This window comes from Phoenix dactylifera, chromosome 13, assembly GCF_009389715.1.
Source record: "Phoenix dactylifera cultivar Barhee BC4 chromosome 13, palm_55x_up_171113_PBpolish2nd_filt_p, whole genome shotgun sequence".
Taxonomy (NCBI): Eukaryota; Viridiplantae; Streptophyta; class Magnoliopsida; order Arecales; family Arecaceae; genus Phoenix; species Phoenix dactylifera.
The window spans coordinates 3,061,004-3,085,456 of record NC_052404.1 but is presented as its reverse complement, the minus strand read 5'-3'; the positions used below and the strand labels follow the sequence as shown (position 1 = coordinate 3,085,456).

Genomic DNA, 24,453 nt, shown 5'->3' with positions numbered 1-24,453 from the left:
TATTATTTCTTACACTTGTTCCCATGAGATAAACTGCGTCCATTTCTTAGTCATGCAAAAATTCACACTAATATAAGAAATTAATAGACATATAAACAATTGGTTGCTCTTTCTTTGGATCACCTCTATTTCCCTGCAATGGCAGATAGATGAGACCAATTCATTTTGCTTGCAACCCTCTTGGGACTCCACTCCACCACTTGAACTTTCTTTGTTTTTATCTTCCACTCTTTTGATACGGGGTTTTATTGCCAATCAGTCCATGATTAATTTCTAATACTAATTGTTTAAAGAGCTAATCTCCTTTTCTAACATTAGTTGTTTAATTCATATCACAAATGAGTCATTAGGTATTGTAACGCTCCTCGGTATTTTGAGACCCCAGGGTGGGCACTGGGCGGATGCCCTCGCAAGGCCTGTTGGGGGGTACCGCTACTGCAGTGGGCTTGTCGCACCACAGCAGGACACCTATCGGCTCACGGCAGACAAGCTATGCTCTTCGGCCCTGAAGAAGCCAACCAGCACCTCGTGCACCCTTGGCCCGTTGCATCAAGTGAGTCGGCCCGTCCGCACGAGATGCACGACCTAGCTGACTAGGATGCGAGTCCCAAACAGACCAGAATGCAATAACCTCAGAGTTTTGGAGGGCCAAGGGCCACATATTACCTAATAGTTAGAGTAGATTCCAATGTTGATTACGTAGGATTAAGTGCAGCATAGCCATGGAAGACTCAAAAAAAAAAAAAAAAAATGCTGCAACATGGAGCCAAATGCCACATTTATCAAATAATACCTGCACAAAGCTTTCGAAAGACTGTCGATAAACTAGAAATTAGAAAGACGATCTTAGGTCCCTTGGCTAGTCAACATTTATATATGGACAAAGTACTAAAAAATCATCAATAATTGGTTTTCCCTTGCAATCTTGTAAAAAACTTAAATGCCTCTACATCGTGAAATTTTCAAGAATCTGTGTTGTTTATAAAAGACTTACATATCTGCATCAGTAGGGTATTTTCACCATACTTGAAGTAGAAATCTATGAACAAGGATCAAAGTCCTACTGTATGAGAATCTCATATGAGATATTGGTAGAAGTATGTAAATATTAAGTTGATGAAAAGGGCTTAACAGTTAGTTAATAATGAACCATCACCTAACTACACCTAGTTTCCAGGTGGTCCTGAAGATGTGAAAGCTTAGGATTCCTGTAAATCTTTTGGCTTCAAAAGATTTATGGATGCCAAGGTCATTGATCCTGGATGATCATCATGGCAACACTTTTTTTTTTCAGTTAGTAGTGCCTGCAAAAATTTGTTCAATGTCCAGGCATATTTAGTAGGTTGCTGGTGAAGATCGAAGAAGAATGAATTCTACTGCATTTTTTTTCCTGAAGATCTTCATCTTTAAACTATATCTTGTACCGATGCCACACTAACACAGTATCAATATGGTACAATATTGATTTTTTTTTGATATACCAAATATCGATATGTTATCTATATGGAATATCCAGTACCGAATAGATATAGTATGATATAATTTGAATTGGGTAGGTACAGTGCATTGCCTTTCTTTTCGGTTGTAAAATTTTTGTTGTGCATCACAAAAGCAAGGCAGAGCTATGTTGTTTGCCAGTCCCATCTGCCAGTTCAAAAGTAAAAGGAAAAGTCAGTAGACACATAAAAAAGGTACGTCATAGTATTGCCTGAACTTGTTCCCTTATTGAATGCAAATAAAAGGTACATCTTTTACCTTTTTTAGATTGTTAAAAACATATTGCCTCATGCCCCCCTTCGAGCCTATTGCCTCAATGTTGATAAGATCGGTGCAAGTAACCTATGGTGGACACTGAAATTGAATGTTTCATCCTTGACAAAAGGGGAGTTAAATTAGCTGGTATCAGAAAAAGGGAAAATACTAGAGGATCATTCGACCATTTGTAGCGCCATTTACAAGTCACGAATCAAGATGCAAACAAGATATAGATTTTTGATAATCATGTGCATATGCCGTATGGACAACATAAAATTGTGATGTAACTTTTTTTAATGATTGAGATTAACTCAGATGATTCGATGAGCTTATCGACCCAATCAGATTCACCAAGGAGCCTGTTTTGAGCTTCATAATGAGTGCATGAGATTGCAGCATCTCTAATTCATCATCTTTCTGGCGCCCCAATCTTTACAAAGTTTGAAATGAAGTCTAAATTTTGGTAGATCTGCATTGCTGAAAAAAGGGACCGGTATCAAATAGTTGGTACCGTTCGGTTGGAATAGAATGAACCTTTTGGATTGAAAAATGCACATTGTACCAAAAAAAAGAAAAAAAATGTAGGACCAAAGTCATGATCTAAACTTTGCCAAAGCGCCGATGCATTCAACTTGGAGCACTGGGCTGATAGGGGCAAGAAATGCAAAAGCCGGACCAAAGTACTCACAAGTTCGGCATTTGAGAATAATTTGGTGGGATTTCAAAAGTTCGGGATTCAAAACAATTCCGTAAATTTGAAATAAATTCAGAAAAAATGGAGAAATAAAAAATAAAAAAATAAATACAAATATTAACAGATATAATTATTTAAAAATTTTAATTTTGTTAATTTCCATCCTTGTCAAGAAAAAAAAAAGAGTTGAAAAGAAAATTATAAAAATTTAGGATTTTTTCTGTATTAAAAATTTAGAAAATTAACGCTCGATAGTTGTCATTAACAGATGGATAGCTGCCAAACTAGATATTATTGTGTCATACAGAATGCATCATTGTTGATAGTCGTTCATCTTCTAAAAACAGCTATCGAGCGTTATACAGTATTCTGCGATGCAAATCGCACACCATATAAGATTCTATAAAAATAATAGAAATTCTAATTGATGAGCTTTAAATGGGAGCCGTGCAATAACCTGTAGTCAGGGAAGTCAATTCAAACACAAACTAGCGAAGAATGAACTCTCTTTAGCTGATTAGGTGCGGTTGCATTGTTTTGCATGAAAATTTGAACTAACGATTTGCTGCTCATTGGTGCGTGAGGATATATGTTTTAAATATGCTTGTTACCATAAAGATTTATTATGTACATGAATGTTAGCTTAGCGGTGAATCACGAAGAGGATCCCTCTGATGTATTTCATATAATACTGCATATATAATGCTGCATGAAATGTTTACTTCTGTTTATAATATGGAAGTGGTTTGGATCACCATCCCTCTAGCAAAGGGAGTATGGTTTTTAGGAAAGCGGTTCAATGTGAAAAAGGATTTGGTTGCTTGAATTTTGCACGAGAGCCGAAGGAAAGTCGCTTCCAGCCAAGGAAACTTTGAGCCAAAGCTGTGGTCACTGATGGTCTCCCATCGGTGGCATTTGAGGCATCAAATGACGTCCAGTTTTGGCATTTTATACTTATGGGAACTATACTACTTGCTGCCTGCCTGGCTACCTTTTAGCCATTGTTACAAGTAATCATCTTAAAAGAAACCCATTAATTGATCCCAGAGTGTTCAAGATTGTTTGCAACGCAGGGCGTGGCTGACTGACCATATTAATTGGCAATGGATGGTGGATAGAGACTTTGCTTGCATAGAGTCATGGAGAAGGTGGGGTAGTTGGCTAAACATTTAATTTGAGATTAGAGCCCCAATTCCATCACCATTTGCTATCTCAGAGAAAGGAGAAATTATTAACTATTGCCAATAACTTCCTCATCAGTCACACCTTGTTACTTTTTAGAGGTGGAAAGAAATTCATGTGATACCGGAGGTTGGGTTTGGTTGTTTGGGTCCCTTTTTTGAAAAAAGCTTTAAAGAAACGGTAAGTCCTTGTCCATGAGACCATGACCCTTCGGTTTTGACATGCAACTGCAAGCTTCCATAAAGTCTTATGTCACCGAGGATGAGGATGAGGCTGAGGCTGATAACGATAAGCCAACGCCGAGCGTATCCATGTGCAGACATGGATACGTGTATGCACAAAGAGAATTTAGCCCTTATTATTTTTATCTTTAAATATTTTTCATTATAAAATATCTTTTATTTCACAAAAATTGTAATATATATATATATATATGTATATATATATATATGTATATATATATATATATATATATATATATATATATATATATATGTATATATATATATATATATATATATATATATATATATATATATATATATATATATATATATATATGTACGTATATGTATATGTATATGTATATGTATGTATATGTATATGTATATGTATATGCGCGCACGCGTGTATGTATATGTATGTGTGTGTGTGTGTATGTATGTGTGTGTGTGTATATATATGCACGCGCGTATATGTATATATATGTGTGTATGTATGTACATATAGTATGTATGTATGTAACATCTGTAGTTAGTTAAAAAATAATAAATAAATAAGAGAGAGAAGGCCCACCACATTAAACATATACATAATTTAGATGTCGTTTTTTTTTTTCGCTAAAAACTTAGATGCATTTTTAAAAAAAAAAAATTTCCCATACATCGTCGAACTAGAATGAAAGGTCCCCACCTTCTAAAACAATAATCACAAGGGTACAAACAATGGGACTCCCAGGTCGCAACCCACAGTAAGGAATGGAGGATCCAAAGCAGAAGCTAAAAGCTAAACACTTGAACCCCATCACCTCCATCAAAAGTGGCTGTTGATACCAATCTCTTATGCAAGCCAAATTGAACTTTGGCTAGCTCTATCAGATCCACCTTGTGAAAAAATCAAAGAAAATCAACCTCTGAATTCTCTTTAGGACTGCTGAGCTTTTTCCTTTGAACACCTTCATTCCCTACAACAAGACTTCCTTGCTTGCAGTCCTCCTGTTCCAAGGAAACCCTCAGATCAATCCAAACCTTGTCATACTAACTCCCTAAATCCCATCTAGGTCTCCTATTCCTTCCACCATGGTTAAAAGAAAAGCATCCAAGAAGCTTGGCTCTCAAACCAAATCAAAAGAGGAGCCTGTTAGACATGAGAGGAATCCATCTTCTTGTCAACAACAAGATTCAGGAAGCAAGGGAGGAGGTGATAGCAAGAAGAAGGTGAAGAAGGTGATATGCACCAAGATCTCAGACTTAGAAAGTGAGCAGGTCCAATTCAAGCAGCCTACCATGCACAAGAGGTCATCAGCTATCAGGGTATCATCAGATCAGTTGCCAAATTATATGAAGCCCACACGCAGTTCAGATGTAAGGAAGGAGAAATTCAAGGTAACAAACCATTCACCAACCATCAGTGATAGGATTAGAAGCCCAAGAAATTTGAGTAATCTAAATTGCTCAAAGACCTCCACTTCTTCTCCTGATGGCTCTGGCCTTAAACATGTGAAAATTCTGAAAAGGAAACCTACTCTGAAACAAGTAAGGCCTTGGATGAAGAAGAACAGCTTAGGAGTTGCTCCTTGTCCCAAGCTATATGCGAACAGGGCCACCTGCTCATCAACTCTTAAGGATTCGAAGTCTCTGAAGGCTTTGGAACTCAATCCAGGAGGGACCGAAGCCGAAGGGACTTCAGTCATGAAGGTCTGCCCTTACACATATTGCTCTCTGAATGGTCATAGACATGAGACCTCGCCGCCTCTGAAGTGCTTCTTGTCATCGAGGAGGAACCTGCTCAAAACCCAAAAGAGCATGAAGGTAAAGGGGGTGTCTCCATTCAGAAAGGTCGGTCTAGGGAAGGATGAAAAGGTGGTAGAGACAGGACAAGCAGTTCTCAGCAGGGCCCCGTCTGCATTGGAGATTCTTATGGAAGAAGTAGCCAATGATTTCTTTGTTGACATCTATGTTAAACCACATAAACAGATTGTAGAATCAGACAATTGTGATGAAAGAAGCCTTCAAGAGAAGGATGATGGGGAGGGTGCCAAGTGCAAAGAAGATGATGGAAGGAATCTCATGGATGGGATTCATGAATATAGTAGCTTTGAAGAATATCCAGACCAGAATAGTGACCTTTCAATTGAAGAAATGGATGTTATGATGAGTGTTCGGGAGTATGCAAATTGTGATCAGCAAGATGAAGATGTGGTTCGAAAAGATGATGCAGAATTGAGTTTACAATGCCTGGTCATGGATGGATCGATCAAAGAGACTGAAGGTTTTGCAGGCAGTGCAATCAAGGTACCTTTTGAGGCCAGTGAGATGAATTTGGAGGAGGATGTAGACACATTTTCTGGCAATAAGACTGATTGCTCTGAGTCCACTTATGATGGTTTAGGTCCATTATTCGTGCATTTGTTCGAAAATGATGATCCTGGCAATGGACTCACACTTAATGCAAATTTTACTCCAGTTGCATGTGAGATAGTTGAATCCGATGGAGAGCCGTCTTATGAAGCATACAAAGAAGTAGCCGAGCATGGTCATATGACAGCTTCCGAAGGCATTAGTTCTGAGAGAAATGATGTTTACTCTGATGAGGAAAAAGAAAGTTCTGCAATTAATTCTGTGAGCTGTGATGACAATGTTCAAGATCAGAGTACTCATTTTCTAATGTCCAAACCACTTAAAGCCGAAACATTGAAGGAAAATGATCTGGGCGACCCTCCGTTTAGCAAAGAGAGCAGCTCCAGTGTGAGTTTTCTGGGTCATTTAAAGGCCTCCAAGGGAACAGCAGGCAGCGCAGCAAAACATGATCTCTGCAAACAGAACGGTGAAGGAGAAGCATCCGAAGCAGTTAATCTGGAAGTGAACCGTATCTTAGACAATGGAAATGCAAAGCAAACAATCTTCCATGTCGGCATCAAAGAAGAGGACGCTGGGAATGAAGAGATTGAAGATGCCAGCTCCACATCCAGCATCCACCTTTCTGGTTCTAATAAAGGATCCACCGAGAAAGAAAATGGTGCAACAGAGCCTGATCACATCCAAACAGAAATGGAGATCAAATTCTACAAACATGATGATACAACTGAAGAAGCAAGCATTCTTCTTAATAACCACCTCTCTTTTAATGATCTATCAGATGAGGTTGATAAAGAAGACGGCTGGGAGAAGTCACAAAAAAAACATCAGGCAGAAGTTGATGAAACAGAAGGAATATCGCAGTCCACAGAACAAGACTGGTACGTAACAGACCATGCAGTGCAGATTAAGGATGATTTGGAGATTTGCCTCACAGGTAGCACAGAAGGCCCAGAAGAAGATAGAATCATCACTATTGCAGCAGCACTCTTGAAAGCTCCTACTGAAGCCAGTGGTAAGCAAAAGGCAAAAATAAGCACAGCGAGAAAGAGAAGAACTGACGAAGAGGATCAAATGAAAGGATTCAACCCACGAGCACCAAACTTTCTCCCAATCGAACCTGATCCAGAAGCAGAAAAGGTTGATCTCAGGCATTGGGAGATGGATGAAAGAAAGAATGCAGAGGAATGGATGATCGATCATGCACTCCAACAGGCAGTAACAAAACTGGCTCCAGCTCGGAAAAGGAAAGTAGCACTGCTTGTGGAAGCTTTCGAGACTGTAATTCTGATGCCTATGTGTGAGAAAGCAGAGAAACATACCAGTCAAGGCTTCGATCATGCAAGGCCTATACAAGCATGCAGTTGATGACTTTGGAGGTAAATACTGTTCGTGGCTTCATTATCTTTTTCATGAATCTTAACAGGACCTTCATATTCTTATTTTCTTCACTTGTTTATTGCAGGTACTGCTTGAAGCTGAACTTCGTTCTTAAAATGTACCAAAGGATCACTGCAATCTTAGCCCAACAGAATGGATACAATGATGGAGAATATTCTGTAGCAACCGTAGTTATTTATCATGCAGGCAGGATGAAGATAACAGAAGCAAGTAACAACAGATCAAAAGAAATGTAAATAAGTATCCTGTAACTTAATCATCATGCTGTCTGATATTGTAATTAAGTAGAACAACCAGAGGATGCATTGTTCAGAAGAAAACAATGTATTTGATTTCTTCAAGTAGATTATATCCTCAGTTCTTGTAAATATCAAAATTAACGACTACATGGAGATATTTAGAATCATATATACAAATGCTTTCCAGTTATTTTAGACAAACTACTCTTTAATACAACTTCATTCAGTTCTATATGATTTACGAACTACATATTCACGAAGCTCCTTGTTGGGATTATATGCAAATGGAGGGGGCAAACCTGCCAGCCATTCCATCAACCAATAGACAAAAAACAGTCATCAAAATGCTCTGAGGACTCTGCAAGCTAATAGATTATCAGAACACTTGTTTACCCTTGTTGATATAGATACTGCTTGCAAATGATAAAAAATATATTTGGTTATAGAAATTTTAAACTGAAATTCTGAAAATGTACAGCAGATTTAACAGAAACATGACATTTTTTTTTTGATTGAACAGAAACATGACATGCTATGCACACATACAGTGATACATCCTCTGCTGAACAAAATATTACAAAGTTTTTGGCAGCATGTGATATTTCCTAGTGCATCAAGTATGTGTTTTTAGACTCCAATGTCAACATAAATCATAGTATTTAAGCTCATACGATTCTTATCTTCAGCTCATACTGTATATTATGAGCGAACAGACACATCTGTAACATGACTTCTATGAAAGAATAATTAATTGAACTCTTGTCAACAGAAAATCAGCAATTACAATCTGAATTATGTTGGATAAAATTTCATATGAATGTTCCTTATTATATCAATAGAAAGAAAATCACAAGTATGAACAAAAGATAGCGATGACTCTTCCATAATAAGAACATATGTACAGAACTCTTTCTAATATTTTTGGACTTCGCCGTGATTTTCTCGTCAGGTAAATGGTCTGATTCAGAGTCTAAAAACAAAGCGACTTGGTAGACATAGGAATCAGATGTTTATGTGATAAAGGCATACCAGCTATTACCCTCTTGAGTTGATAGACAAAGAAGTGATAACATAAAAAAAAAGGAATTGGACTATCCAAAGAATGAGCACTAGTTGACAAATCTATCCCAATAGGCATATTTGGAAGATTTCTAAAAGTTGTTTCTGTGTAGCAAGAGTTTTGTTGACAAATGGAAAGCTACATTCGTTTGCAAGAAAGTACTGTTTCTATAGATAAATCAAAACAATAGAGTATGTTAGGTAATATACGCAAAAGCATTGGAACAATCTATTATTGGGTTTGACAACATTTGGAAATTCTTGAGAGATTTGAACAATCTTAGTTTTTTCAGGTAAGGGAAATTCTTGGATCAAACATAAATTAAATAAATATACTACCCACTAGATGAGAAACGAAAAAACAGAGAGAGAGTTCTAAACAGAATAGATTACTATATTATATTCACAGGAAACTATATTCTCAGGTTTCCAATCATTCTGTAAAATCTCAGAAGACATCAGCAGATTTCAAATGACAACTTGGAGATAAATGTTACTATGGTAAGAGCACTCGAAGCATCTGAGAACCTATAAGATTTTCCCTATTATAAGATTTTAAGAGTAATGCAGCTACTTAACTGGAAAATCATAGGATTCAAACCTGGAATCACATTGGAAAACTAGAAATTAATTATTCAGATGCTCACATGCCAACTGGAACTTCGCATGATTCGCACTCAAATATCAAATTAAATGCTTTCTAAATTAACAATGAATTTACATGATTCTCGCCAAAAAACATGTAATCTGTCAACTTGTATGCATATAGGCATATAAGATATCCATTTATTTCTTACTCATGACAGCTAGTTATTTATGTGAAGTAAACATTTGATTCCATCAAGTATTTGAAGTTTTGAACAGTCTGGTACTCCTATGGAATGAGGCAACTCTTTTCCCTTTTTTTTGCTAAACTAGACATGTGATAAAGTTTAAGGAGGTCTTGATCTAAAATGATGGTGAACATTGGTCAGGCACATTTACCCCATATAATAGCAGCAACATTAACTTTAGCAAATAGACAAACTGCAGTAAAATGATGAAAAAGAAAAGTATCAATGCTTGAACCAATTAAATTAAAGTATGTAAATCAATTACTATAATCTGTAATATTTAAAGTACCTAGAGAAAATCACATATTTTGGAGGTCACCTATCTATCAAGGCTACACATGAAATGAATGGTACCCATGAGTTTGTGTGTTAGTTAAAATGCATGGTAGGAACTTAAGATGGAAAATTCACATCATCAAACATAATCTTCAGATTGTAAAATGCTTGGGAACACAAAACCCGATAGACTTGAATGCTTGTAAAATTGAATGTGTGTACAATTGAATGCTTGTAAAACATAAACCAAAACATTTGATGCAAAAGAGACCCAAAAACATTATTGTTGTTTATAGGTATTTTTGAACGTTGTAAATTATGATCAACAATGTGGATGTCTAATTTGATATGTCATACAGACATTTACCAACCAGCTGATGATTAGCATAACCCAAACAAAATATGATGCTGTAGTAAGACCAAACATGGGCCGGAGCTGGCTTCTTCAGATTATAGAAGCATTTGAGTTTTTAAAAAACGGATATGAATCTCTTCCAATTATCAATGACTTGAAGGCAACAGCCCAAGATAGCCTTTCCATGCTAAAAAAAGAAACATAAGCTGAAGAAGTAGACTTTATAATATTTGCACTTAAATGGTTTGATGTCATAATTTAGCAGAGTCAGAAGTAAAACCTGTCCATCTAGACATTTCCTCTAAAAATAAAAATATAATATCTTTAACCAAAATCAATAACTATATAAAATATGGATTGCATATAATATAATAACAGGTAAAATATTGAAATAAACTAGTCTGGAATTGTTTCATCATAACATTTATTGTAATGACTTACAAGGAAGAAGAAGCTACAATAAACCAACAAAAAGCATATCTCTACAGATTACACAACTCCAGTCTATAACGCGCTAACACAGAATGGTATGGTGACAATTTTGCAGTGAAATGTAACTGATAGGCCACCATATAAGGAATACAAGCTATTTGTTCATTCATATAATACCAGAACATTCCTTCAACAGGACAATCATTCAACCAACTCATGTCTTAATTGCATTCACGTTAATTTCTGGAGCATCATTGAGAAGAGAAATAAGGTCCTTATAAATATTCTCTAACTTATTGGAACTTGAATCTTCATCTGTCAAGGATGCTGCTTGCAGATCTCCTTCTGAATGATCATGAGAATGCACTGATCCATTCTGTAAGATGCTATTATACATTTTGAGAGCATCATTTGCGGATATTGCTTGCACAGATTTATCCAAATTCAGGAACCTATCCCTGATCTCAAATTTCTTCACCAACTTTTCTTTAGAGGAATCTGAGAGGCCAGCGAGCACACTGTGTTTGTAATTACCAAAAAAATTTTAAAAGAAAGAAGGGCAATCAGTACAAATCAATAGATTTCAAAAATGACTTGACATATTCATGCATATAGATCAGGACTCATAGCAGGAACCTCTTTTTACCTAGTAATGCCCCTGACAAGGCCCCATCTATAACCAACATGCACAGATTGCCTAAAGCCAACATTAAAACCCTCTTGTGCAGAAGCTTCCTTGCCTGCCGTTATACCGTCTCGATATCCCATCCAAAATTTTGTCAAGTTATCCAAAGGGTCATGGTTCAAAAAGTTTTGAGAAGATCTTGTACAATATAGACATGAAAATCAGTAATGAATTAGAAAAAAAATCTGCACACATAAGCTAGTAGACGACGATAAGTGAATGATTTGGTACAGTCTGAAAGGATACTGTATGATTTTTGTTGTGCCTGCACCTCCCTTCTCTGTTCAATACAGATGCATGACTCGAGCCATCATCTACAATTTCATTTGAAAGATCATCTTCAAACCAAAAATTATCACTTCCATCATCTGAAACAAAATTGTGCTAAGTCAACAAATCTAGTTATTTCCTTATAAATCAACTATAATAGATGCTTTTAAAGATTCAAACTCCATGGAAACTCTTTAAAACCTATAGATAGCAAATGCGCAGAGAGGATATAACATTGCAGGGTAAAACAAATTCGAAATTACCGACTGGATGACCATGGGAAACTAGAACATACGTCATATAACCCACACAATAAACTCTCGTTCTCCCAAAAACATAGAATAAGTACATATATGTGTATATATATATATATTCTTTTTTCAACCATAGATATCATATAGTATAACTAGTCCTTCCAATAATACATGAAAAAATTGAAATATCCAATATACAATATTATATGTATATGTGTGTATGTATGCATGTATATATTGTGTGTGTGTATGTACTATCTATGTATTTATAAGCAGCCATTGAGTATATATGCCATTGATTTAACAAATGAGCAATAGTGATTACAAAGGTTTTCAGGAACTTAAAAAGTGGTTGAGCACCTAAAAATCACACATTCCTTTACCTCCTAAAATTGCATCTGGTTACTTATAATTAGCAATAACAACCACATTTTTTTAAAAAAAAATGATATAATTCAGATAATGGAACTAAAAGTAAAAGTCAAAGTCTAGTATTTATTTTCAATGGTGGTAAAATTAACTAAGGATAACCCCAATTCATTTGCCTAAACCATAATATCTCTACAAAAAGGAAATTCTAAGGCACAAGGTTGGCTCCCATAAACTTTGCAGGACCTGACATAAGAGACACATAACAGCACACAAGCTTTCCAGTGTAGTTAGTAAGTTGACTTCAAAACTGTTCTCACAGATGGGCTTTTTTGAGTTTGGAGGCCCTTGATTTTCTGTTGCTGGATTTGCCAAGTGTCAATTGGAGATAGTAATATCATGGCATAACTCAAATGAAGTGGCAAATGAAGCCTATCTGTGCCATATTTAATTAAAAAAGGAAAAGAAAATGGCATTTGTATATTAACAGAGCATATCATTATTTGAGACATTGTACGTGCTGTATAACATAGGGGACCATCCCACTCCATGTATTGATTAAACCTATTTAGCATATATAATATATGACAAAATCACTAATTTCAAGCAATCTATTATGTGTTAGAGAACAATGCTATCCATCGTGCATGGAAGTATCTTTGTCATCTCGAACATGCTTGCTTAGTGTAAATGTCTCAATTAGACATTTCCATGAAATTAACTCAGTAAGTTTTTTGGGGCCCCTCATCTAGGGTATACTTCCATGAATGTTAGGCTAACTTAAAGAATGTGCATCTAAAATTATGCAATATAAATCACCTGGTATGTTACTTAAAAAAAGGCATAAGCAGAACATCTGACAATAGCAACTCAAGTAACCCTCGAAAAATAAAGATGATTTGAACATCCCTTGACATGTGCAGCTACCTAATTTTCAGGATGTTAGAATATTCTAAAGCTAATATAGAGTATGATTATATTTTCTTAAATTTGAACAACACCTCATATCAACGCTAATATAGCTGGTGAATCTGTTGTCCCAACAAGAGCAGGACACTCAACTTTCAATGGTTTTTCATTCATTACAATAAAAGATCAATACTTTAGCAAATATATATAAACTAAAAAGTCACCAAAGGATTTCTTATATAGTTAGAAAAAGAAAAACTTGAAGGCCAAAGGTTAAGAAAATTATATCAATAAAGTGCCAAACGATTTTGGGTAATATACGTTATAACAAGTGGAAATGATCACTTGATAATGTGCTAAATCTGCACCTAGATTCACAAAGAACCAACTCTTGATGATAACTGTCCTTTACATGACAAGAACAAAAGTTCAAAAGGATGTCATTTTCAGGTCCATAGAGTACAACAATTAAAATTTTGAAAACTATCATGAGCCATTATAACATTCTATGTGATAATTACAGACCAAGAACAAGATCTAAAGCCAAAATACTCGACAAGATAACATATCAAGAAGAAAGTCAGGTATTTGATTTCACAAAGCATTAGCAGGAGCATGAACTCAAACCTTGTAGATCATTTTGATCTCCCCTAGCCGATGGCAATGAAGAATTTTCAATGTTTAGTTTCCCTATTGATGTAGTTAGACCTCCAAGGTCCTCAAGTTCATTATGTGCACCATCTGCCATTCCAATTCCTGCACCACGAAACCCAAATCCAAATATAAGACCAATTACATAATACCATAATGATTGTAATAAAATGTATATCTTTCAAGAATACTAGCAGATCTTCACGTGCATATGTCATTTATATAACTCGAAACTAAGAAAAACTAGAAGACAACCCATAAAAAATAAACGAGAAAAGAAAGGAAATTGTGCACTACATAACCAAGCTTTCTATCAACATGTTCAGTAAAAAAAATAAAGTCAGCACAGATTGTGCAACCAATGTGAATCCAAAAAGGATGAAAATATGGCCCATAGATTTAAACAACATCTACCTAAATTAATTATTTGCAATACGCACTACTTTGACAACTCCTTATTCAAATTTTCTAAAGACTTTCTGTCGACTTAGAACAGCAAATTCTCAAAATTTGCCTAGCCTTTTAAAAATAAAATAAAATGAAATGAAATACCTAAACCTTGACATCCCTTGGAAAATAAAGATTATCCATGAGGCTCAAATAAACTTGGAGGACGCTTCGGCTTACGAAGCTCCACCAGAAATTAAGAGCTAGAATGGAAAGGAATGCCAATTAAATTGATTTTTATCAAAACAATCTTTATGTTCATAAAATAAAATTAGTTAGAGAGAGAGACTTACCCGGCGAGCGCCAGCCGGTCGATGAACGGGTAGAGAGAAACTGGGTTGCAAAGTGGATGGAATTCTCAGATCGGTGAAGAAGAAAGAGATCCAAACAGGGATGGTATCTGGGTCGGATTGGGTTTGAGCGTCAACTCTCAAGTGGATATTTCAGTTCTTTTCTGAATTAGAAGCAACTCTTAGTTTCCTCCCATCAAAATGGACCGTTGGATATGAATCCACCGGTTCCAATATAAATTAGTAAATACAACATTTGAATCATTCAACTAAGATCCAGCGGCTGTGCTACTTCCTATAGATCCACAAAATAGTTGATAATAATGAAAAATTATTTTTATCTATAAATAATATATATATATATATATATGAGAAAATAAATTATGTAATATATCAATATATCCATCAAGAAGATGAGGTAGACACACCTCAAAAGCTTGCATGTTAATCACAAGTTGATATTGTCACGACCCAGACCCGGAGCATGATTTGTCACGCCCTAGATTCGGAGCATGACACGGCTGTGCTACTGAGGCATACAGCCCACGATAACACGAAGCCAACATTACGTTTAACTTTCAGATCTATCTCAAATATAATAGAATCAATAGAAATTTAATTTCATTATTCATTAAATAAAAACTAATATTGGTTCAGAGCGCCTAAATCCAGACATAAATACCAAATCCATAATTAGAGAATCAATAGAAATTCAATTTTATTACTACTCAGAAAATCACTAACTACAATTTCATAATCAACTGAAGAACTAAGGTTCTGCTCTACTATATAGATTGCCAAGTTTGCTAGCGCGAACTCTAAGCCTGGACCATCCTTCGTTCCTATCGATCCTATTCCCCTAAAGAAAGAAAAATAAAAATAGAGATATATAAGCGACAGCTCAGTAAGTAAACCTTTCACTACCTTACCGGATCAAGCATAAGTTTTTCCGTATCAATGCATCATTTAAGAAAAATAACAGATATTTCAAAATAAACATTTCATAATACAGTATAATAAAACAAGTTATAGCAAATCATGCGTGCATAAATCATACATATTTCATAAACATAACTCCAAATTTATTTTGCTAATAAATACATAAATCGTCTTTCAACCATTTAGCCATATCATAGTTCAAGATATTGCTCATAGATATTCGTGCTATGGTCACTTTATACCCGTGACAGGGCAGTGTTCATAATCGCTATAGATTTATGTTCATATGTCAACTTTATACCCGTTGGCGGGGTTAGTGTTCATATGGATGCTAGCTCCGGATGTTGATTTTCTCAATTCAAGAGATCATACATAGCTATCTGAGAACCTTTAGAAAGCATACATATTTTTCGTAAAACATACGTATAAATAGATGAAAAACACTAAACAACATGATTAGATTCAGATTTCATAACAAAGCTATTTTCCATCAAATCATTCATGAAACTATTTTTCATAATAAAACACGATTTTCATAACACATATGCTAATCCATAATTTTAAGAAAAGCAGGATATTTCCACAAGCAGATTTTATGCACGGAAGATGTGATCATTTAAAAGATAATAAAGAGTGCAAGAATCTAGTTACAAGTTTGATATTTAGTAAGGAGTATAAGCCTTATTTACAAGTTCAAAAAATAGTAAGGAATATAAGATTTACTTACCTCTTTCGTTTTAAGTCATTAAACTTCACTAGGCAATTGAGTTAACCCTATTAAAAATATTGAAAGCGAGATTAATTTCTATTCGAATTAAAATAAATAAGAAAGGAGACAGTTGGTCGGGTGACAGTGCTCGGCGATTCTGGATGGGTTAGGCTTGAGCGATTCAATCATTAACTCATAGAGCATAGACTTGATCAGGGCCAAAGTTAATCAACATAGTTCATCAATAAAGATTTTAAGAACATTCAACAGGGTTGGGGTGCTCGGCTTAGTAGGCAGCCTGGTACAAGGACGGAACCAGGGCCCCATTACAGGGTCAACACAGGTTCGTAGATCAGGCCGACAGGATCTGATACTAGATTCCATAGATGTTCAAGAGAGAGAAAGTAGAGAGAGAAAAAAAAGAGGAGAGAGAGAGAGGAAGAGGGATGGTTCTCTCTCCTCTTCTTCTTTCTTCCTTTCTTCTTTCTTGGTAAACAGGGGGGAGGCGGAGGGTGGACTGGTGGTTGGCCATGGTGATCCGGCGAGGCGACGGTGGCGGGCAGCAGAGGGCAGCCGGCGGCGGCGGCCGTCCGGCCGAATCCAACCCAAAACAGGGTCGAACAGGGGGGTTTTGGGCTCGGTTGTCCTCGGATTCCCAGCCCGCATGCCGGCGGCTGGGGTCTGGCTCCGGCCCGGGGCCGATGCAAAGAAGGGCCAAGGCGCTCGGCGACGAACGCCGGCGCCTGCGGTTGTCGGAAAGAGGAAGAAAGACAGGGGAAAACAGGGTCTTCTTTTGCCGGTCGATTTCCGGCCGATTTCTCGGCCGGCGGCCCCGATTCCTAGTCGTGGGAAGAAGAGGAAGAAGAGGAGAGAAAGGAGAGGGCGTTACCTCGGCTCCAGCGGCGTCCGACAGCCCCGATTTCCGGCGAGCACAATAACGGGCAGCCGTGAAGTCTATGCGAAAAAGGAAGAACCACGAGTCGGACGGATCAGTTTTACTCTTTTCTTCTTCTTTTTTTCTGATGTGAGCTTGGGCTGGGCCAAGCTCGGGTGAGGCCGGTCAAGCGGACCGGGCCTTGAGCGGTCCATCACAGATATATCCAGAGATAGATGAGACAATGATTGAACCACAACATTTAAACCCCCTTAGACCACTGAGTCACTCACATTCTTAGGATGAAATTGAAATAACAAGATCATGCAACAAATCCAAGAAAAAAGATGCAATAAATTCTTCTTGCAACTCTTTTATTGTGCAACCTAAGAAAAAGAAAAGTTTTGATGCAATCTATTCAGTGGCTTAAAAGGCAATAACTGAGGGAGAATGTTGTTAAAAAAAAAAATTATAATCAGGAGAAAATTGATCATTTGCTGAGGGACATTGAAGAGGTGATCTGCACCTGATGAGATCCCATAGGGTCCATCATTCATTGTTTAAGCCAACTCAGACATACAACCTCAGTTCATTTCTAATGAACATTTAGGGAAATTTAGTGCATATCCATTAGCAAATAAGCAAAACCATGGATTACAATATAACTATCCCATGTGTTTAAAATTGGATAATTAAATATTTTAACAAACTTTCTGATTGCAAGAAGAAAACACCAAAAAACTTAAACTTTCATCTATTTGTATTATTGTTCAGATCCTTGTCAATTATAACCATGTATGTCAGTTCAAATCTTCTTCCCCTTTCTAAGATAAATCGAAACGAATCCAATCTCTCCCACGAAGTTTTTTTTTTTTTTTTTTAATTCCTTTGAGCACATGCACATCTGTGCAGAAATTCCAACCACCTCATCTGGTATTTTTGCCTAATAGGCTGATAATTTTATGTCCATTGTCTTTGATTACTCTGTTTTGCTTCAACATCCTTTGCCATTGCCATCCTATGCATGTAAAATAAGCCTTTGAAAATGTTTTTTCTCTTGTTCCTGTTTGACATGTACATCATCCCTCTTCCTCTTCTCACATCAAATCTACTTAGTATTTTACAGTCAAATGATTGGCTAGAAGCACATATAAGATGTTACTAAATTGTTAAAAAAAATCAACCTATTAATCTGGATACTACCAATTTAAGCAGGACAGTATCCCATCTTTAGGTTAAAATCATATCCACCTAAATCCCAGTGAGCATATGGACAAGTTCTCCTACAGCTCAGATACTTCAAAGAAACCAAAGTGATCACATGAAACAGCTTGAAGATACAAAGAAGTAATTGACGCTACTCTTATTAAGCTATACATAGAAACCAAAGTGATATATAGACATATATATACACACACATACATACATACATATACATCACACATACACACATACATAAATACATACATACATAGTATGTATATGTATATGTGTGAGTGTGTGTATGTTGAAATCGATAATAAGTTGACTTGTTTTTAATGTAAGAAGGTATCAATCAGTTATAAGGTCACGTAGTTCTTGAACGTCCTATACATAGATAAAACTCAATCTGATTATTTTTTATTTAAATGTCGAATAAAATATATTGCATACCTAAATAAGAGCAAAGCCCCTCCTCTACAACATTCTCTTTTATAAGTGCAATCAAATAATGGAAACCACTACTTCTATTTTCTGTTTACTCTGTTTTCCATTGAAAATGATTATTTTATCACTCTCTGAGAAACCAAAGAGGTGAAGCACCTCATTTTCCTCGCATTGTTTATCAGAATGCACACAAGGTTTTAGTTCTTCTTGAGGGAATAAATGAGTTTTATTTTGAAGTTAAAATGCATAAAAATCAACATTTATCATGAATCACTCCTCAGAAAACCGAAACAGAGCTTCAGGCTAAGCCAAGTTCAGGAGAGAAAGTATTACTGCATACTTTTTAACCCATTTTATTTTGATCTGAATGTCCTCGATCCACTTTGAAATTTAGTTACACCGCATCCAACTTGACAAAGCCTAGGGAACGGCCAAGAAGCAGAACAGTCAAAGATATATACAACAAGAGAGTACCCTTTCAACCATCAATACAGCATTGTGGAACCTGGCTACAGTCCCAACCTTGTCCAAATATTTAGCTAAGGTGCCTGATGATTGGAACATAACTACAACTTGGCTCAACAAAAAACGTAGATAGCTACATTGTACTCCAAAGACAGGGAAAGCCCATAAAGAAAGATCAGATCATCCATCATGGGCACTTGGGTCCCCCTCTCTTGGTCTTCCAATTGTTGTAGCAAGGGCAGAACTCCTTGTTCCCATACGTGCCGGGAGGCACACAGAGGCACTTGGAGCAGCACTTCTGGCAGAAGAACATGCATGGCTTCTTGTAGGCAGTCGCCGAGCATCGAGACGCGCAATGGCCCGGGCATTCTGCAAGAGGTTCATGATCACATAATTCTTAGCGAAGGAGGTGAGATGTAGGAAGGAGTGAAGTTAAAATGGGGAAGAAAATGTTTCTTGCCTTGGGGTTGGAGGCTTCCTTGAGTTGTTCCATACTGCAATTCAAGCATGATAGAGTTTTAGTTGGCTAGGAAAATTTCAAGTGAATTATAAAGATGGCAAGAGAAGGGCTTAGTTGAGCCTCCTTACCAAGGGAAATTTGATGGGTTGAGGAGTTGGGGCTGGAGTGTTTCCTGGCTGGGCAGCTGGACTTGGAGAATGGTGATTAGCCTGCATTCACCATGCAGCTACTGTTATGCTTCTATAGTCTGTACATATACTGCTATTATTAGGGAGGCAATGTGTTTGAATTGGGTCAGAATTTATGCATGCGTTATGCATTATTAAATACTTGCAAGAACAAGGTCCCAATTGTATGGATAACTAGGATTTTAATTCTAGTTTTGAATAAATTAACCTGGCCTGGGCAAACATACTCGTCCAATTCTATGGATCATATGAAATATCAGATGTTCAACTGAAAAATCATGGTACTCTGAAACAAAACAATGCAATGCATGTAATTGACATGGATCTCCACTGACACCCTATGGATGGTTCATGAGCACAGCTTTTAGAGAGAGAGAGAGAGAGAGAGAGAGGGAGAGACCTGGCCTTCAATGGATAGGAGTAGCATGAAGACAAAGCTTAGAACCACCATGCGCATTTTGCTTGCCATGGCCGAGCTAAAGAAGGAAGAATACTGGGATTAGAAAGCCTTGTGTTCTCCTGGCTGAGGATTTGGTGAGGGAGCTGGGGTTGATATAGGCCGTTGGGGTTGGCTCTATGCACAAAAAGACAGTACACATCATGCAATCACAAAAAAAGAATGCAATAATGCTACAGTTGGGGAAGTTGAACACACACACACACACACAGAGACACACACAGGGAGAGGGCAGTTGGTAGTTTTTGGCCCGTGTCCCTGGTAGCTTTGCAGGGACAGAAGAAAAGCCACTTGTTTCATGTGCAATGTCAGATATGGGCTCCATGTTAATAATAAATCGTAACATGCTATGATTTAGAACCACAATAATACTATATTCAAATTTGAGAAATATACCTACATATTGAATACGTTCTTCAATCATCTGGAATAATAGCGGCTGAATCTTCTCTTTCTTGTTCCTCACAAAAGATAGTGGTCAATGGAGCAAGCTATGGACCATATGGAGAGGAGAGAAGGATCTAGCTTTTATATAGGAAACATAAGGGAGCCTTTCCATTAAAGGCTCCAAATCCTAATTGAATTTTCTGGCCTATATACTAAAATTACCATAATAAATAGGACTCAATTCTATACATTCAAGGCGCACCAAAGCACATAAAACAAAATGATCACACATCATATTAGGCTTAACCATAGTACCATTATGAGCCATACGTCTAATCCATTTTATAAAACAAAAATACGTAATTAATGGAAGCCCATATTTTAGAATTATTCTAACGAGTTATACTAGATATCCCATGATTAATAGCTTAATATATTCTTACCAAACATAAGTACGTTTGATGATGTTGTAGTTTAGTGGTAAGAGCTATTCTAGGGAGTCACAAGTTTTGTTCTCCAGGTTTGTACTATACGTTATTCTTTGACAAATTTTAATTTTTTAGGGTCTTATCATATTCGATTAAATTGCCCATCCAGATGGAGATGTTGACACACTGCCCGATGTATATCCCGTGAACAAGGCATGCATGGATACCGCGATGCACCACCAGGAGGTGACCATATCAGGATCCAGGCTTCAGAGGCTAAAGATAACCCGTGAGCCTCCATAAGAGAGGACAAGCTGATTAGATGTTGAGTTACAGGAGAAGAGAGCAGTCTGCATTGCAGTACGTGACCAACCAATAGTTCGGTCAGCCAATTCAATAAGCTCCATGCAAATCCAATACACTAATTATTTTTTGGGCTGTAGATGTCTTCACACGAGTATGATTTTTGGCATACAATCAAATATGAGCTGACAGTTATGAAGATTTTTGGATGATAGATGGTGCAAGTCTTTTGACCGGAACTATGGTTCAATTGGTACAATTATATATGATAATTTTGGATAGTAGATGGTGCTAATTGATCGAATTAACATTTAGCACATGCAATGTAGCAATCCAAGATCTTACCAGAAATGACTAGCTGGAAGGTATTTTTGGTTTTTTAGTCCTGTATATATATCCAAGTTCTCCTCGATGAATAAATCTATATTGTAGTGTCCTCATAGTTCACATAGATCATGGACCGAGTTTACTCTGATACTATTTGCAGCAATCTAGAACCTCATCCAAAATGGCTAGACGAAAAATATTTTTTGGATTTCTTAGTTCTGTATAAGTACCCAAAATCTCTTCAGCGATTAACCGATGTGGGACTAAATACATGCCCACCGGGTCCTTACATACAAGAGCTTCCTGACTATAAGCATCATTTCTTTGTTCAATCGAATATGAGCTTATCGTTAGACTGCAGCAAGCAAGAGGAGCAATGCATGCTAATGTTGGGATGTCATCCATGTGCAATGAGAGAGACAGTGGGGGGGGGGGGGGGGGGGGGGGAGGAGAGCCCTCGCACGCATGTGCTCTCACATGTTCCCTTCTGGCTTCTGCACTCCAAATTCATTTTTTGGCTAACTTGTGACCACCATGGGTGGAACCTAACAAATGACGCCCCAAAATGTGGCCCCAAGAGGAGGAGGCTCATGGAGGGATATGGCTCCCGTCGCTCTCTACCTTTGTCTTTGCGTGCGAGGCCATCAGTCTCCCGTGAACTCCAGGAATCCTCCTCAATCCAACCCCCTGTTTTCTATATATATCAACTGCGTCTGCAAGGCTCCAGGTGGATCGTGGATGGACTTTGCGGGTTAATTAGTGTTCGCGCAAGGCTAGACTTCTCCTGTAAAGAAACACGTTTCGGCCATGCAGAAAGGATAGGGGTCGTATCAAGCCACCGCGGCCTTGTTGTTGCTCGGGGCGTTGGGTACGGGCTTGTTTGTAGCGTCTCGTGATGCCCTCTTTGGAGTTTCGTGGTTCTCTCTCCCGTCAATTCCTCGCCCACCGAAAACCATGTAGAGCCGAGAACGAATAGATAGAGATTTTGATATATTTATATTTATATTTTTTAAGTCGAATACAAATATAAATGCAAATATTAAATATGAATATTAAAATTAATATTTATATTTATTTTAAATGAATATGGATATGGATATTGTTGGGGGGAATAAGATTTTTTTTCCAAATGACATAAATGCCCCTAAGAAGCCGTACAACTTCCGACCCCGGACGGCCGAAGTCGGCGTCCGACTTCGGAACGCCCGACCTCGAGACCTCCGACCTAAGAAAAACCCCGATGTTCGAGGTCTACTCTTGTCAGCCACCTACTACGGCCGTGCGCCTCAGAGGTCTGGCCGAGGACCATACCCTGACATTTATTGCGCATGGTCGCTGTAACCCTCCGGCTTACTCCACAATAAATGCGGATCTCCGGCTTACTCCACAATAAATGCGGATCTCCGGCTTACTCCATAATAAATGCGGATCTCCGGCTTACTCCACCATAAATGCGCATGGCTCCTGTCATCTACGGACTCTCAGCTCTCCACGGCAAATCAGCCCAGCAGAGTCTAGTCAACTATGATAAGTCTCCGATCTCGGCCATACCTCCGACACCAATGCAATAATTCGTCTGACAGCGTGCTAGTTCGGGTTATACGACGCCCTCACCGCCGACATCAGAGCAATGATTCGCCTGACCATGCGCCGACCTGAACAACATGCCGAGCTGTACTACGGCCTCGCCCTGTTACATCGCAGGTAAACCGACCCCCGCCTATAAAAGGGAGCCTTGGCCTCTCAGGAGGGGGTTGGAAGATTGATACACTCTACAGACATTATTTATCTCCCTTTCTACACTATTTGCCCCCTCCCTGACTTGAGCATCGGAGGGCCGGCGCCGGAAAACCCGGCCACCGGTTCGTGTGCAGGCACCCGGACGGAGGACGCCGCCAACTGACGGATCGCCGCTTCGCCACGAGGACCTGCCGCCCCTTCTCTCCGACCGCCCCAGACGGAGGACGCCGCTCGCCGACGGACCGCCGCCCCGCCGTGAGAACTCATCGCCGCTCCCTCTCCTCGACCGAAGACTGCCCCCGGGTCCAATTTCCAGCAACAGTTGGCGCTAGAGGAAGGGCCCGAGTAGCAGTCATGAAGTTGAGGAGTAAGGGAGCCTCTAACATCTCCCGGCGTCCCCCGCAAAGCCCTGGACACTCTGTCCAGAATTCTCCAACTCCGGCTGACCCAGTTCCTCTGGTCCAGCCGGAACAGTTCGACGCCTTGGTACAGCAAGTCCAGGCCCTGGCCGCCGCCGTTCAGAGTTTGCGGCGCGAGGAAGCTTTGCCTACGCTCCCCCCACGGGCTCAGGCCCCGCCGGAGTGTCTCCCCAACGGCCCGGTTTTCCCAAGCCAAAACTTGCATGGCTCTTCTAGAGCCAACAACGGAGAACGAGCTTCTCCCCGGAGGGAATTACCGGGAGAAGGTTTCGATCGGAGGCCCCAACTTTCTGAGGCAGAGTCAGCCCCAGATCACCGTGAGCCGGCGCAAACCACAGTGACAATCCCACGGGTGGGGGAGCTCGACCGGAAAGTTGAGCATCTGGAGCGTCAGATTGCGGCGCTTCACAGCAAGAAGGCAAGACAAGAGGGA

At 38.4% G+C, this 24,453-nt stretch overlaps 3 protein-coding genes across 6 annotated transcripts; 1 reads left to right on the top strand and 2 right to left on the bottom strand.

The window, feature by feature from the left end:
• The first annotated feature begins 4,487 nt into the window (after positions 1–4,487).
• Positions 4,488–10,402, top strand: LOC103714668. The gene is made up of 2 exons (XM_008802004.4): positions 4,488–7,586; positions 7,673–10,402. The coding sequence occupies exon 1, from the start codon at positions 4,930–4,932 to the stop codon at positions 7,573–7,575; it is 2,646 nt and encodes an 881-aa protein (XP_008800226.2). The 5' UTR covers positions 4,488–4,929; the 3' UTR covers positions 7,576–7,586; positions 7,673–10,402.
• A 335-nt stretch (positions 10,403–10,737) lies between these two features.
• LOC103714669 (protein yae1-like) lies at positions 10,738–17,337 on the bottom strand. 4 transcript variants are annotated; one of them, XM_026807496.2, is made up of 7 exons: positions 17,215–17,324; positions 16,344–16,390; positions 14,681–14,841; positions 13,917–14,045; positions 11,734–11,855; positions 11,449–11,570; positions 10,738–11,320 (listed from the first exon to the last, which is right to left on the bottom strand). In XM_026807496.2, exons 4-7 carry the CDS (start codon positions 14,035–14,037, stop codon positions 11,017–11,019), a joined length of 669 nt encoding a protein of 222 aa, XP_026663297.2. In that variant the 5' UTR covers positions 14,038–14,045; positions 14,681–14,841; positions 16,344–16,390; positions 17,215–17,324; the 3' UTR covers positions 10,738–11,016. The 4 variants fall into 4 exon arrangements, with proteins under 4 accessions (XP_026663297.2, XP_026663299.2, XP_026663298.2 ...); XM_026807498.2 differs by lacking the exon at positions 16,344–16,390 and having other exon boundaries at positions 17,215–17,337; XM_026807497.2 differs by lacking the exon at positions 14,681–14,841.
• Positions 17,338–19,159: 1,822 nt separating this feature from the next.
• Positions 19,160–20,502, bottom strand: LOC120112857 (gibberellin-regulated protein 5). The gene is made up of 4 exons (XM_039132804.1): positions 20,360–20,502; positions 19,900–19,980; positions 19,772–19,805; positions 19,160–19,680 (listed from the first exon to the last, which is right to left on the bottom strand). The coding sequence occupies exons 1-4, from the start codon at positions 20,426–20,428 to the stop codon at positions 19,499–19,501; spliced, it is 366 nt and encodes a 121-aa protein (XP_038988732.1). The 5' UTR covers positions 20,429–20,502; the 3' UTR covers positions 19,160–19,498.
• Positions 20,503–24,453: the final 3,951 nt, after the last annotated feature.

Coding starts and splice junctions, on each gene's coding strand:
- LOC120112857 (XM_039132804.1), bottom strand. CDS start 20,428: ATGGCAAGCAAAATGCGCATGGTGGTTCTAAGCTTTGTCTTCATGCTA. Junction 19,981..20,359: donor TCCTATCCATTGAAGGCCAG/GTCTCTCCCTCT, acceptor TGGTGAATGCAG/GCTAATCACCATTCTCCAAG. Junction 19,806..19,899: donor AACCCATCAAATTTCCCTTG/GTAAGGAGGCTC, acceptor CTTGAATTGCAG/TATGGAACAACTCAAGGAAG.
- LOC103714669 (XM_026807498.2), bottom strand. CDS start 14,037: ATGGCAGATGGTGCACATAATGAACTTGAGGACCTTGGAGGTCTAACT. Junction 11,856..13,916: donor AGATCAAAATGATCTACAAG/GTTTGAGTTCAT, acceptor ATTTTGTTTCAG/ATGATGGAAGTGATAATTTT. Junction 11,571..11,733: donor GGCACAACAAAAATCATACA/GTATCCTTTCAG, acceptor ACAAAATTTTGG/ATGGGATATCGAGACGGTAT.
- LOC103714668 (XM_008802004.4), top strand. CDS start 4,930: ATGGTTAAAAGAAAAGCATCCAAGAAGCTTGGCTCTCAAACCAAATCA.